The following is a 16,233-nucleotide window of genomic DNA, read 5'->3' on the forward strand; positions in this document are numbered from 1 at the left end:
GTAAATAGCTTTGGGTTAGTCATGGAACTTCTTACCACCACTGCCATCTCTTTTACGTCTTAGAATATAACCATTAAATGATCTGTAACTCTGATACACCTGTATAGATACAGTCCTTAAACGTGGTGTTTCCACACATGTTTTACTGATAAATGAAAACCCCTAATAGTTTGATATGAGACAGAGAAATGTAACCTTTAAAACACGTGTTCTATTTCACAATGCGTAAAGATAGTCCAAATTTCTTAAAATAGAGCTTGTAAAATTGGATTGCATTATCGAGTAAAAACGTTAAATGGGGTAAGATTACTCAAGACACATTTCACAATTTTTCCACTGCCTCCCTCCCTCATTTCCTCCTCCACCCTCGCTCTTCCCAAGCATCGTTCTTCCGCCCTCTCTCTCTTTCCCACCCTTCTTGCGTACAGGCCTGTGATCCTTCCTTAACTGTTTCCAGACGTCTGTGTGCTGCAAGTCTTAACCCCCATCCCAAACATAATAACAAACCATTCCTCCCCTCCTCAATCTCTCCTTCTGCCTTCTTACTTTGCCTTGGCTGAAAGTGTTCTGTATGGGAGGATGGCATAGTAAGTCACCTTAGTCACCTTTAACCCCAATACTGTAGCTCTTTAATACTGTTGATGTTAGTATCACGTTGATGTACAACATGATATCCTATTAATATTTCAAAACCAAAACAACCTTTCAAAATGCTTAGTACGCTCCTGTGTCAGCAGCTTGTGTGAATGCCCTCATTTTCACTTTTGTTTACACCAAAGCCAATTAATGGCTCAGCACGGCTCTAGAATAGCTTGGACGCAGCATTGTTGCCAGTGAGCATGTTGCAAAGCTGCACACAGTGACCCGTTTGTTAGTGGGCAGAATGCTGGTGAACCAGGGACAAAAAGAGCCAGACATTGTCGCTCTGTCCTGGTGCAGCGAGGCATCAAATACCTCCAGAGCGAGCTGCATCTGCACCTCAGACTCATGTGTGCCGGCCAGAAATCATTAAAGAAAGCAGCTTGACGAAACACTAAACTTTTTTTGTTTTCTTTAGTATGAGCAGAGCATTTTCTTTGATTGGAAACAGATTATTCTGACTTGTGATGTGATTTATTTTCAAAACTCTGCTTTACCTTGACCCGCTGGAGCTCATGGGGGCAGGAATCAATCCGTCATGATATGAAGCCTTTTGGGAGATGTTAGCTGTGGTGGTGTGTCAATTGGGGCGACGCAAACTAGCTGTTCCTGTTGTTTTTACTTTAATTTCCTCTAAAATTGTTTGAATATTTTGTGGTTCAAAATTGAGGCAATGAGTCATAATACTTCTTAAAATGGTGCATGAAGTTTAATCAGCATTGTTATCCCTTCTGTTTGTCCAGCAGAACAAAGTGCATTGAAAGCTTTCAACATGAGGAGGGTGACGGCATCCACGTTCCATCTGACGGTCACGGTTGCAGGTGAGAACTCAAGTTCATAAAACAAACAAAAAGGAGCATCTGTATCACAGACAGGTTATTTTGCAGGGAAACGAAGAGCATGAAGCCAAGCTTAGGGTGAGTATTTTACCCTTTTTTTCTTTTAACAAAATATCCAAACAAAACGTAATATGATTGAAAGTTAAACTTAAACGGTATGACACAGTTGTTCCTACTGAGGGGGTAGGCTGTTTTGTGTACAGTTTTCTTTTACAGTAATAGAGTAAAGGACGGTAAATATATGATAAATATAGACACTTTAATGTATCTTTTTGGATTATTTATTAGCCTGTGAGACAACACAATACTCTGATGTATGTACAACTGATGCATTCAAACAGACCTCTGTCATTTGAAATCTGTCAGTGACAAGGCATCTTTATCCTCCCACACATCCACTCCAGACAACTCATATCCTTCATCATTTAAAGATAGAACAGGATCTGGCATGTGTTGTTGATTTAACCTTTGAACTCATGCTGCTGCCTCTTCGACCTCCAACCTGACCTTTTTGCTTGTTGTGCCAACTGCAGCTCTCCTGTATTTCTGCACCGAGCTGCGCTGTGTGGAGATCACACCCGATGACAAAGAGCTCATCCTGGCTGAAGGCTCCTCTCTCACCCTCACCTGCTCAGGCTCAGGGGACACGACCTGGGAGTTCAAGAGGGAAGATGTGCCGTACTTCCAAGTGGAACAAGTTCCAAATGGTGGTCCAAGCTACCAAATTGAGCAAAGCAGCGTCACATCCAGTGTTTTGACCTTGTGGAACATGAGCTGGAAGCACACGGGGGTGTATCAGTGCATTGATCGACACACTGGAGAAACTAAGGAGGTGGCTGTTTTTGTTCCAGGTACTGCTTCAGTGTCATATCGCTTGTAAAACGCTGCCTGACATCAAAGACACTTTAAGATTGACTATGTCTTGTGAAGTGGGAACATTACAGTATCTCATTGATAAACATCAACAAACAAATTCCACACGACTTCTCATCAGGTTTCTAGTATGTAGTATGTTCACATTGGTAAATTGACAAAATAAATATCAATGCTTAGAGATGCATGCTAGAAACAGATAGAAACATACAGATTTGTGAGTAGGCTGTTGATATACATTGTTAACCCACACCAGGCACAAGAAAAATTATACTATATAGTTTTAAAACATTTTGCTTTCTTTTTGTTAAAGTCACAGTTCAACTGAAACTTATTATATAATGTTATGTTGTATTGAAATGCTGATGTCATGTGTACTGTAGAACAGGATATTATAATGATGAGTTATAAAGATGCACACAGCAATTGTTTGATTTACAATTTACAGTAGATAATCAAATGATGTTTCTGTCCGCAGACCCTGATGTGTGGTTCGTAGAGAGCATCCACGGCATGGTAACAAAGACCAGTGACGAGAGCACTGTCCCCTGTGTGGTCACCAATCCGAACATCAATGTCACCCTGTATGAGCAGGGACACTGGTCTGCCCATCATGGGGCTTTATGTCCCTAGTGAGGGGTTCAAGGCACCGCTGGAGGACAGGACATATGTGTGTCGTGGAGAGCTGAACACAGAGGTGAAGGTGTCTCAGGACTTCTACGTCTTCAGCGTCGTCGGTAGGTATTCGGGTTAAAGAGTTCAGTTAGAAAAAACACTTTTCCCAATTATTACTCAATTAAATTCCTTTTAAAGTGCCATAAAAATACCCATAAAATGTCCATTAAGTACTTTTTCAAACAGCTTGTGCAGCATAATCTACAAGTTCAGTTTATTTTAGTGAGGAGATAATGATGTAAATACTGGACTTTGGTCTCAGTGTGCAATAAAAACACATACAAAATTGCTACACAAGCTGTTTTGAGAAATTTGAAGAACATTTTTTACTTTCGTTGAGCTGTAAAGTTTTTGTTCGCTACAGGCGGGTTTATTTTTGAACAATTGTGCAATTGATTAGTAGTGAAGGAGACTTTTCGACATATTGTTTTAATAAATCACATAATCACCACCTCTTCCTCTCCCCCACACTCTCTCTTCCCGTCCCAGTCCCAGAGGCCATCGACGTCTACATCAATGCGTCAAACACCGTGTTGAAGCAGGGCGAACCACTGACAGTAAACTGCACAGTGCACGGAGTGGAGCTCTTGTCTTTTTACTGGGATATCCCCAACAGAGAGGTGAGTAGGAGTGGAGCAGAAACACGCTTTTGTTCAGCTTTCCCTTCGTGATCCCTCTCAGGCCTCATGACCGAGCCCCAATTGCATCAAGATGTAGAGACACACCTCAATTTTTATCCCTTGTGATATTCTTCTCATAACATGTGGTGTTGGTATTGTAATAATCTGTTCTTTTGGGGTCTATCTCCACAGAAAGGTTTCAGCTTTTCAGATGTTTCAGATTTTGACTGAATGTAATGTTACTTAATGAAGCAGAAAAGACTCACCTACTTATAGTATCTAGAGGAATATAAATGTCCTGAAAAGAAACAACACATCATTTCATGAAGCTTCGTTACGCAGATGTATGACCACTGATAATAAATTGTCACATCCTCGTCATTTCCCTCTCTCTTCAAGGAGGTCGAGCCGCAGACAGAAATCGTGTCTACCGTGAACTTGCGCTCCTGCCTGATCTTCCCTCATGCCACGGTGGCCCACAGCGGCAACTACATCTGCGATGTCCACGAGGGTGTCAAAGGCCAGACTGCCTCTGCCAGCGTCAACATCACTGTGCTCGGTTAGACTAACCCACGCATCCACACGAAACTAAAACAAACTGATGCTCGACGGATTATTATTGTGTTTCTCTGACAGAGAGAAGACTGCTTATTATGTAAACCTTTACAAGTCAAGGTCAAAGAGGTGCTTCTTTCAAAGGAAATGAAGAGGACTTCTGTTTATTTCTGTTCAAAGTGTGAAATATACTGTTCACATGGTTAGGATGCCCTCAGTGAGACCTTGAAGACACAGACCAAGCAACTTTATATTTAGACTTTTAGGAATAAACTCCAAGTACACAAGAAATGTTTGTGTTGCTTTTCAGTGTATAGGCAAATATGTGATCTTGCGAGCCGCAACTTGAGGGTCAATAAAAGCAGGATTCATTATACCGAGCTTCTCTTCCTCGTTCTCTCTTGAATGCGTTTGTGTCTGTGACTGCTTATTCTATCTGCAGCGAGGTGTGTTATGTTTATGAAAGCCTTGAATAACTTGAACCGCCATGCTCCATGGAGACTAGTACAGTTTAGTGGTGCTCTCTGGACCTCTCAGTGGAAAAGACAGATAGTGTCTGGCCACAGAAGGTCAACAACGAACAGCAGCAGAACAGAACTGTCTCTAACCTCCAGTCCAGTGAAGTAACTAGAATATAATCAATTATATGACTGTAATATAATGAACACTTTTATTCTAACAATGGATCGAAAGAGAACGCTTGTCGTGTTGAACCTACACAGAATTACATAATTACATACCATTTGTGCAGAAGATCAAGTGTTTGACATTTATATTATGTTGCTGATGATATTATCTTCTTTGCTCAGAGCGAGGCTTTGTGGACGTGAAGACTGCTCACAAACAAAACATTTCAGCCAAGCTACAAGAGAATGTGGAGCTGAGAGTGGAGATTGAAGCCTACCCTCCCCCTCAGGTTCGCTGGAGCAAAGATGGCGCCACCATCAAGGGAGACAAACCCATCACTACCAGACAAGAGCATGAGATCAGGTGAGACCAACCAAATCAAGCAATCAAGCAAATGAAGACCTCTTATGAGTTGATACATTTAAATTCTTAGCACTGGACCGTGGAGGGTGACAGCCTCCGGAGGCGTGCAGCTCTTGTCAGTCGTCACCAGATAAGGCCTCCGCAGAGAGAAACACAATACTCTCTAGAGGGCAGGACTCCATCATTCATCACATGGCAACCATAAACACAAGATAACTGTCACAACTCACATATGTCTTTCAGTTAAATGCTAAACAATGTTGTAATTGCAGGACCATGTTTTCACATTTTTGCCAACACACATTCAAAATCAAAAGGTGAAATATCATCCACATGCTCGATTCACAGATGAGACAACCTCCAAGCCCCCTCCCCACAAATAAAAAAGAGACGTGACTATTTTTAAGAATAAACTCGACTGAATTTAAACAACACATACAACAGTGCATAACAACGTTGTCACAAGGTGTTTTTATTCTTTAATATCCCCCTGGATAAATACACGCACATTTGTAATGTGTGCGTGATTGCCTGAAGATTGGGTGTGAATGTGTTATGCATTGTCAACACAATATTTCAGTTACTTGATATTTTTAAATGTGGTGTCTCCTCCTTGATGAATGTAAAAGGGGGAACAAGGTAAACCAATACATATGTGGTCACAAATGTTTTTTTTTAACTTCTCCCTGGATATATATCTAGAGATTAGTTTGCCCTCCCAGAAGGAGTGGAAGATCTGAATGGGACTTAATGCATAGAAGGAGAGAGCATGATTCTTTTCGTGCATGAGAATCTTATACTGAGTCGTATACTTGTCTATTGCATTACAAAGTAGATCTAGTCAAATCCTTGGTCTCCTGCCAATCATCTTTGATATATTAATTCCTCAAATCTCACTTTTCTTTGTGATGAGTATTTAGCAGCTTCATTCACATTGAAGGAAAAGAGCAGTGAAAAGTCATATTTTATAAATGTCCTCACCTTTTCTTTTACCTCAGGTATGTCACTATTCTCACCTTGATGAGGGTAAGGACTGAGCAGAAGGGACTCTACAGTGTCCTTGTCACAAATGGAGATGACACAAAGAAAGTGACCTTTGACCTGGAGGTCCAAGGTGAGAGGCTGCTTTAAGAATTATCACATAATACAACACTTTCTTGTACATGTTTAGTTTTTAGACCGCAGTCCTGGTCTTGAAGGATAGAGGATTTGCAAGTGCATACAGAAAATCAGGGAAAGACTTTGTTTTTATCCATGTCAGTAATGATTAATGGCCGCTGCACCCCCTGTGTGTAGTTCCCTCTCAGATTAAAGACCTGACTGACCACCATCTCGCTGGGAACAGACACTTGGTGACCTGTGTAGCTGAGGGGGTCCCAACCCCGACCATCCAGTGGTACAGCTGTGACAGCATGCACAAGTAAGTCACACATTCATAACTGAACTGTCACGTAACAAACACCAGGGGGCTGACCATACACAGACATGTATTTGACTTTCAAATTCTGTGCGTCTGCTTTGACTTCTTTTGACTCCGTCCACTGATCTCATGTCCTGCTGCAGGTGTAGCAACCAGACAGCGGCGTGGCAGCAGCTGGTAGCAGAGCCGGAGGTGCTGAGCATCAGGACCAACGTCAGCTACAGCGAGACTCGTAAAACCAGCCAGGTGCAGAGCCAAGTGACCTTCCACAAGCCCCAGCAGGTCACAGTGCGCTGTGAGACCAGCAACCAAGCAGGACTCCTCGACAGAAGAGACGTCAAACTGGTGTCCAACAGTAGGTGTCACGAGAAGAATGTCCTACTTTAGTGTTTTTAACTTTCAGGAAGTGAAATTTGTAGAAACTATTATATTGTATGAATATTTACCATTTTCACTGTAAATGTGCAGTATACCGCTTTACTATTAGATCATTAATATGATGATTATGAGAATAATAAAGCTCTAAAACATTTGAGTTAGACATGGTGTTCTGGTAAAAGAAACACGTCCTTAGTCTAAAGAAATATATTTTAAAGGCACAGTACAAGGTTTCACTAAACAGAAAGTAATGCATATTTGTACTTAAGATATTAATATCAGTCTAACTATAACGTTCTTTACAAAATCATTGTAAAAAAAATTCTTAAGTGAAGTTTTCTAAATCTAAAGCTGTGTGTCCTTTTGTCTGTTGCAGCGCTGTTCTCCCAGGTGGCAGTATTGGCTGCTGTTTTAGCCTTAGTGGTCATTATTATCATATCCATCATCATCCTCATTGCAGTATGGAGGAAGGTGAGGAACAAAGTAACAAACTCAACCATCAACATTTCTTTTAGTTCCTCTTCACAAGTAAATACAAAGTATAGCGAGGTAAAATGTAAAACAATCTTTTTCTAATATGTGTGTTTTTCTCTGTTTTTAGAAACCTCGCTATGAGATCAGATGGAAGGTGATAGAGTCTGTGAGCCAGGAAGGTCACGAGTACATCTATGTGGATCCCATCCACCTGCCCTACGACCTGGCTTGGGAAATGCAGCGAGACAACCTGGTGCTGGGTGAGTCCTCAGGGACAGATGACAGTAAACTGATCATTATGAAGCCGATTGAGCCTCTACATTAACTTAGGCTGTACACATGAACTTGCCTTGACTTGGATGTGCTGCCACTGTATACATTTAACATTTATATCCTTGTCAAAAATAAATACAGTTTTATTAATAGATAAATATAAATACAAAATGTATTTGTGCAAACATATACTGATATGACAATATAATTAATAATTTGACACTGAATTAGACAACAAAAAGACTAACATAAGACAAAATATGTGAATATATGTAATTAAAACAATTATTAATATCTACATAAAAACATAATACTTGATATTACTGAAAATGATTCAAGCGAAAAATGCATGAAAAACTAATTTCACAAAATAATTGTAGTAATATAGTTTGCAAAAGCTAATTACAATTGGGATCGTATGTTAAACCTGCATTGGCATGCGATTAATAGATGCATTAATCTATTTATTGATGTATTGCTTTTTATTATTTGTTATTCCTTTGGTTAAATCGTGTTTTATTTGATACATTTATGATTAATTATATCTTTGTTTGTTATTGCTTCCTATTTTTTATTTATTATTATCACTGTATTAATTGTTTAATAGACAAGAGGAAAGAAACGAGTACGTAGCTCTCACCAGGTGACTTTAGTGCTGCGGGTGCTTTGGCTCGTGTGGCCTGGTCGAGAGTAGAATACTATGTGAGGTTTGTTAAACTTGTCTTCTTGGCTCTCATCCCATTTTTAAAGTGTTGTTGGTAGTCAGCTGCTCCTTACAAACAGGAAGCTTCCCAAACTCACTCAGGCCTTCCATGGTTAGACCTCTCTATCTCTTACAACCTGCTCTAGCCAGTTAGAAAAGTGTTTCCATTGATATTTGAATGAACAGAGAGGATCTCGCCTCCTTTTCAGGCCTACCATGTGTTTCATTCACACTGAGCGTTTCTTTGTGTTTCAGGGCGCACTCTTGGATCAGGAGCCTTTGGCAGGGTGGTCGAGGCAACCGCGTATGGTCTCACTCATTCCCAGTCCAGCACAAAAGTAGCTGTGAAAATGCTGAAATGTAAGACATACAATGTAAAAGCACAGTCAAAAGCCATGTGCGTACTTTTGTGAACAACATAGAGACCACAGTAGAGCCCCCTTCATACTGTAGCTGTCAAATATTGTGACACCAGTGCCATATTCCTGCGAGAACAGAGAGCGCAGCAGCCTGCTGAGCTTTAGTTTGGTTGCCAGCCTGGTTTGAATTTCAGCCAACAGGTCATTGAGCAGTTGGCAAGGACGCAGTGTGTCCTGCTCTCAGTGTGTTTCGTTCTCCTGTTTTCACACCTGATTCATACTGCCCTACTTTTATACTCTCTCTCTCTCTCTCTCTCTCTCTCTCTCTCTCTCTCTCTCTCTCTCTCTCTCTCTCTCTCTCTCTCTCAGCTACGGCCAGGAGGAGTGAGACTCAGGCTCTGATGTCAGAGTTGAAGATCATGAGTCACCTGGGTCCTCACCTCAACATTGTGAACTTGTTGGGAGCTTGCACCAAACAAGGTGAGCATCAGAGTCCCAGTGCTCTACTGAGCTATAAAATGAATAAATTGCAACTTCCCCTCATTACTGACCTCCCACTGAGGTTAATTTCTGATGTAATCTGAACATTACAGATCCAGAGGTAAGTATAGTATTAGATGACTAAATAAATACAATATATTTACAATATATATTATTTGTGAATAATTAATTAAATGCATTATTGACTTTTAATTTAATAAAAGGTATACTAATTTAATTAACCTTTTTTGTTATTGTAATGGCTGTCCTGAATATGTTAGCTTAATATTGGCTTTTTGATGTATATTTCTATTGTATTAAAAGTAAGTGGTGGCCTGCCTACAGTGACATTAATGTTTTATTAGTGTTCGGTAAATCCCAAATTTTGATTTCCCTTTTTCCACCAATCAGGCCCTCTGTATTTGGTGACCGAGTACTGTCGCTATGGCGACCTGGTGGACTACCTGCACAGGAACAAGCACACCCTCCTGCAGAACTACGCCGAGAAGAACCAGGACGACGGCTGCCTCGTCTCTGGAGGAAGCACTCCGGTCAGCCAGAGGAAAGGGTGAGAAGAACAGACAAACATTTTGTACAATGTAATCTCTGCTGCCACACAGCACATGTCTTCCTCATATAAAATGTGATATGATGAGAAACCGTGAATAATCATGCAATCTTTCCCACTGCATGTATCCATATAGCTATGTCTCCTTTGGAAGTGAGAGTGATGGAGGATACATGGACATGAGTAAAGATGAGCCCACCATCTACATGCCCATGCAGGAGCAGATGGACAGCATCAAGTATGCAGACATCCAACCCTCGCCATACGAGTCTCCCTACCAGCATGACTTCTATCAGGAACAAGGTTTGATTTGTGTTACTATGTTGATGTAAATCTGTAGACTGATTAATGTGTTGTTGAGTTGTAAGTGAAAATCAGTGTGAAGAATCCAGCACACAGGAAACAAGTGAGTTACACTTGAAGTACCGTATGGTGTGACGCCAACAAGAAATCTTCTGTCTGCTGCTCACAATGGAGGAACTATGGGAAATGTTGCCGTATTTATGTGTGAAATAGCTCATTTTAACTTGAAAAAGTGCTTTTCATAAACACATGAATTGAATGAATCAATGAATATAGTTTGCATGCTACACGGTCTTTGATCAAACAGCACTTTCAAATGCGTTAGCATATGAAGGCCTTGAGCTTCATTGCAGCACACGCAATCACAGGACAGCCGGAGTTCCCCCCCCCAAAACAACAAAACTGATTCTTCATTCATGAGATGCTCCTCACCTTTTCTGCTTCTCAAGTCTGTTGTCTCACCTCGTGTTCAGGTGACGGCAGATTGGACCTGGCCATCAGCGACTCTTCTGTTCTCACCTATGATGATCTGTTGGGCTTCAGCTACCAAGTGGCAAAGGGGATGGAGTTCCTCGCCTCCAAGAATGTAGGACATAAGAAAATAATAATATTGCATAATATGTAGCTGCTGCAGGGTAGCCTGTGAATAACACCAAAGGATCAATAAAGTTTTATCTTAACTTATAATAATTCATGATAAATTAGTTGTTGATTTTATTTTGTAGTGGAGTAAAATATACAATATTTGCCTCTGAATTGAAATGGAAATACTCAAGAAAAGTAAAAGTACCTCAAAAGTGTACTTAAATACAATACTTGAGTAAATGTACTTAGTTTCTGTCCATCACTGTCAATAACACTGATGCTTGTACACCTACAGCCAGTTAGCTTAGCTTGGCATAAAGTCTGTAAACAGCTAGCCTGGCTCTGTCTACCTACCAGGACCTCTACGAATCACTAATTAACATTTTATATGATGTTTGTTTATTCTGAACAATAACAACAAAAATGATTTTAAAAAAACAACTATTTCATTATATCCCACCACAGTGCGTTCATCGTGACCTCGCTGCCAGGAATGTGTTGATCTGTGAGGGGAAACTGATAAAGATCTGTGACTTCGGCCTGGCCAGAGACATCATGCATGATTCCAACTACATCTCTAAAGGCAGCGTAAGTGGCAAAATTATAATTGATAAAGAAACAAAAACATGATGACACCTGGCTCTTATTCCTATCAATGTATAGTACTTTGCTTTGGACAAAAGCAACTGCCAAATGAATGTAATGTAGTTGATCTATTTTTACCCAAATTAAATAGTACTGTAGCTAAATAACACAATCCACAATGGTAGCAAATAAGTGCTAACTCTTTTAACTGTCTCTTCTTCATTCAGACCTTCCTGCCCCTGAAGTGGATGGCACCAGAAAGTATTTTCCATAATTTGTATACCACCCTGAGCGACGTGTGGTCTTACGGCATTCTCCTTTGGGAGATTTTCACACTGGGTCAGTCCAAACACACACATATTTATACACATTGACATAAAAAAAAGCCCATTAACACACCGAGAAGCGATTAACCCAAATCAGAACTGTTTTCCACATACAGTGAGAGAGATTCATCTTCATTCATTGCTTATAAAGGTCACATTGAATGTTTTTTACCTGCTGACTCCTCGTTAATCCACACAAACATTTCCAAACTCCTCCTGCATTCTTCTGGTAAACTGTAAATTCTGAAAATATGTTTCAAGTGTGTCAAAATGACAGTGAATGTGTTTATGCAAAGCAAATTACGAATTCCATGTCTGATTGAAAGTACATACCAGTTTGTTTGAGACTCATATGGGGTCTAAATCTTATTAGGCACAGTCGATATTTGAAATCAGTGTTTCCTCTCCCACACTTTTTGGAAAACACCCTGAAAACAAAGGAGACAGTTTATCACATATGCAGCTTAAGCCCAAGTGGTGGTAAACAAGCTCACAATTCAGCCTCTGTAAGTGATAACCAAAGATTCTTTGCGCTTCCCGTCTGAATCAGACTTTCATTGGACTTCTACAGATTAATCTTTCTTACAGATCTGAGTCAGAACATGTGGTCTTTAAGACTGGTGTATTTGACTAATTGAGATCTAAGTTGAGCTTTCTGTGCATACCTACTGTTTTACGTTGTTTAGCGTAGTATTGATTCATATATTATTTATTGAATAGTGTGCTGAATATGTATTTTACAATAAAAAAAGTATCATTCAGAACAACAAAAATGATCAGATGGTGCTGTTCATCTCAGAAGATAAATGTGCATGACTTCACATTTGAATGCCTTCTGCAGGAGGAACCCCCTACCCTGATTTGCCCATGAATGAGTTGTTCTACAGAGCTTTGAAGAGAGGATACCGAATGGCCAAACCTGCACACGCCTCTGATGAAGTGTGAGTGTCATTGTCACCTTGCCACTAATCTTTCCTCGCAACGAACTAAGCAATTGAAATGTAGAATAAGAACTGAGTATGTTGTTTGTGTTGCAGTTATGACATCATGAAGAAGTGCTGGGACGAGAAGTTTGAGACGAGGCCTGAGTTCTCATTTCTGGTCCACAGTGTTGGGAATATGTTGGCAGACAGCTATAAAAAGGTACTTTATTCATATATTATTGCTGCATCCAGAGCTTCTGAACTGTGAGCTTGGACTTATAACTCTATACCACATATTCCTGATCTTCAAATGTTATTTGAGTAAGGTTATCTACCAATTCATCCATCTACTCAGTCACTCAGCCTATCTGCCCCCTAGTGGCTGAAAGAAAACTTACAGGATAACGACAGTTCACTGTCCAGCAGTTTGAATCCTCAATGATTCTTCAAGTAGATAGAAAGTAATCAGTTTTGTTAGCTGTGATGTAACATTTTTGGTGCTCAATGTCTCATATCTGCACTCTCCAACCTCAACCTGTTGATTAATTCATTCCTCATTGCTGAAATGACCAAACTATTGTCACCTGGCAACAGAAATATTGCCAAGTCAACGACAACTTCCTGAAGAGTGACCACCCGGCAGTCGCCCGCACCAAACCCAGGCTCTCCTCACCCTTTCCGATCGCCAACCCAGCATTCGGGTCCCCATCCCCAAACTACCTCCCCCCGGACCCCTACAACCGGAGCCCGAGCCCTGGGGAATTTAGACAAGAGGCAGACACACAGGAAGTCATAACTTCATACAACGAATACATCATTCCCATCCCAGACCCCAAGCCGGAGGATGTTTTCACTCATGGCACGTCAGAAAGCCCTGCAAGGTACAAAGACGCTGAGAAAAGATGCTGCAGATGTGATGCAGTGTGCCAAATGCTGGGGTTGCAAGAAAGATGAGGATGTATTTGGTTAACAAGGGCAGTTTTTTTTCCACCACACACCCACTCAGCCAGATGTTGAGCTGAGACAATAGCTGTATTATAGAGGGAGATATAAACTTCCAGCTAAGCAAAGTTGGCTCTAAAGCCAAAATACATGTTTGACTTTACAAAATCCAGATATATTTACAGGTTTCTTTTCCATAATTAACTTGTACGCAGTTGTTCTTTAGAATTAGTCTGTATGTTCAAAGAAGTCAATCAGTTTGGGAGTAATATTAAATTCCTGTGTTTTTAAATTTTGGCAGTGGAGCGATTTTTTTGCTTACATTTGGATCGTAGATTAAATCATTGTGGTTTGGGTTTGAGGTATTTGACCCCTTGAGTGACAGAGAAGAGAAGCGGTGTTGGTCCAGGGCCACAGACTGATAGTCTGCAGATGCTCTGATTCAAAATGAGACCAAACATTTGTACTGATGTCAGTTTTTGAGCCAAAATGTCAAGTTATGGCTAGAGCTGACACAATTCATTATTTAGTAGATTGACAAATAATTAGTTGATTATTAAGATAGTTGCTAATTCATTTTCTATGTCATTTCTATGTTCATTTTTTAAGCAACAATCAAAGTCATTTGTTAGAGGCATCCTTATTTATGGCCTTTAAAGTGTAGTTAAAAATATTACTTCTATTAGACCAAATGAAAACAGTTATTTTAAAACTTTATATAAGATGTTATTTGTTGCTTAACATCCTAAAGACAAAATAAGTTCTGCTTCTCGTATTATTAATGATGTCAGGGTCACAAACAGACTAAATATGATCTGTGGTGTGTCTTTCCATTACTATTACGTGACGTAATGTGCGTTATGTCTTCCCACCCTCAGCTCTCTGGCTCTGGAGGACGAGACTGACTCCATGTCGCAGGACACTGCCGACACTCTCCCAGAAGAGGACAGGCTGGAGGAGACCAGCGAGAGAGACGCTCTGCTGGGCTCCTCCGGGACGCCCGATGTAGAAGACAGCTTCTTGTAGCCATGTGTAAGAACCTGGAGAAAACAACGCTTTTCTTTGAAACCTGCTTGAAAAATGAACGTGACTGTACTATAATGTAGCAAAATTAAGCGTGAGAAGGCAATCTTCCATGAAGCACTCGCCCTTCTTTGGGGTTTTGTATCAAACTTAGTACCTGTGAATTAAAATGGTTACAAATAACGAGCATAATGTTACCATTCAGTCATTCATTGTAAGCTTGACATCATTTAAATTCGGTACTCTCCTCAACCTGCATCGGTTTACAGTAAGTAAAAACTTATGAGGCCTTATGAGATATGTGCTTTTCATGTTAGACACATTTAGCCATGTGCCCCCCCCCCCCCCCCGTTTACTGTTAGCAACCAGTGTAGATTTTATATTTTGTTTTTACGAACAATTTTATTATTTTTAATAACACAAAATGATTAACACTACAACATAAGCAAACCATACACAAATATACATAACATACAGAACAATGTGTAATTCCCATTTTAGTGGAAATCATTATCATTATGTCCTGAACCACAATCAGCCATGAAAAGTAAGTCATTGAATTTACGACTAACAGCTGTATTCACTGTATTACAATATTTTTGTTAAATATTCCAGGACATGAAATACAGACAGATTCTACATGCACTGTTTTACAATGAAATTTTTTTTGTTGCATATGCCATAGTGTCAGACCTTTCCAGTTTTCTTTTTTTTGTGAGAATGATATGAAATGTATATGACATTTGTGAATGAATTTGTGAAGTTTTATACTTGTTTTGTATAGGTTTAATTCATAGTTCTGTGCCAGATTTGCACTTTATTTAGAATTATGTGGATGTTCATAAGGAAGATATACAGTAAATATACTCAATAAAGATTGAATAGTTCATCTGAGAAGCATGTAGCTGTTACAGTGATGCCAGGGGACTTTCTCAAGTGAAAATACTAAATACAGCGTATCACTGCCTTAGCACAAGATGGCACGCAGGAGTGCTTTTGTATAGACTGACAAATCTTTATCTTGCAGCTATTGTTGCTTGCCAATATGAAGGGCTACTGTACTCAAGAAACCTAGATAGCCATGTATGTACACGTTAAAAATGATGCTTTTAGTCTTCTGATGCATTGTATAGCATTCCCTCACACAATGTTTCCAACACATAGTAATTCTCTGTAGCAATTTAAAATGCACAAGATCACTGTATCACAAGCTATGGTACCAAAGCTCTTTACAAATGTATTTTTATATGTGCCATTTTTATGTTGTAAATGTGACAATAAATGTATTATCATAGCATCACTGGAAGTCTTGAGTCTTTTCATGGGAATTCAAGTCAAACAATGACTTATATTATACTTAAATATTACACTATACATCATATCTCCCAGTGCCTTTCTCTGATACCTGCTGTAGGGCAAGAGCCCTTTGTCTTTTGTTCTTTGAGTCCACACTGGAAAAGCCCGAGGTGATTAGTTGCACCTCGACGGATGTCTTGGAGAATCGCGCCTTTCTGTGGCAAATTGGAACTGGCTCATTAATTTGTTGAGCGTGATATGCTGATCCGCCTCCCTCTCTCTCTCACACACACACACACACACACACACACACACACACACACACACACACACACACACACACACAGAGTTCCCTCCACCCTCCACCACTTGCTGTCTCAAAGATTTCATGTTTGCTGTGTGAC

The 16,233-nt window shown here is 40.1% G+C and overlaps 1 protein-coding gene across 1 annotated transcript; it reads left to right on the plus strand.

Annotated features, from left to right (window-relative positions):
• The first annotated feature begins 1,411 nt into the window (after positions 1-1,411).
• Positions 1,412-15,834, plus strand: pdgfrb (platelet-derived growth factor receptor, beta polypeptide). The gene is given in 23 exon segments (XM_029441785.1): positions 1,412-1,460; positions 2,012-2,329; positions 2,830-2,942; positions 2,944-3,088; positions 3,516-3,646; positions 4,046-4,205; positions 5,011-5,191; positions 6,190-6,305; positions 6,488-6,611; positions 6,755-6,966; positions 7,366-7,460; positions 7,591-7,723; positions 8,695-8,799; positions 9,168-9,278; positions 9,690-9,846; positions 9,983-10,149; positions 10,623-10,735; positions 11,200-11,322; positions 11,547-11,658; positions 12,487-12,586; positions 12,683-12,788; positions 13,163-13,449; positions 14,389-15,834. Coding segments are annotated over 23 exon segments (3,306 nt in total). The 3' UTR covers positions 14,537-15,834.
• The last annotated feature ends 399 nt before the right edge of the window (positions 15,835-16,233 follow it).

Source organism: Cottoperca gobio, chromosome 10, assembly GCF_900634415.1.
Source record: "Cottoperca gobio chromosome 10, fCotGob3.1, whole genome shotgun sequence".
NCBI classification, from domain to species: Eukaryota; Metazoa; Chordata; class Actinopteri; order Perciformes; family Bovichtidae; genus Cottoperca; species Cottoperca gobio.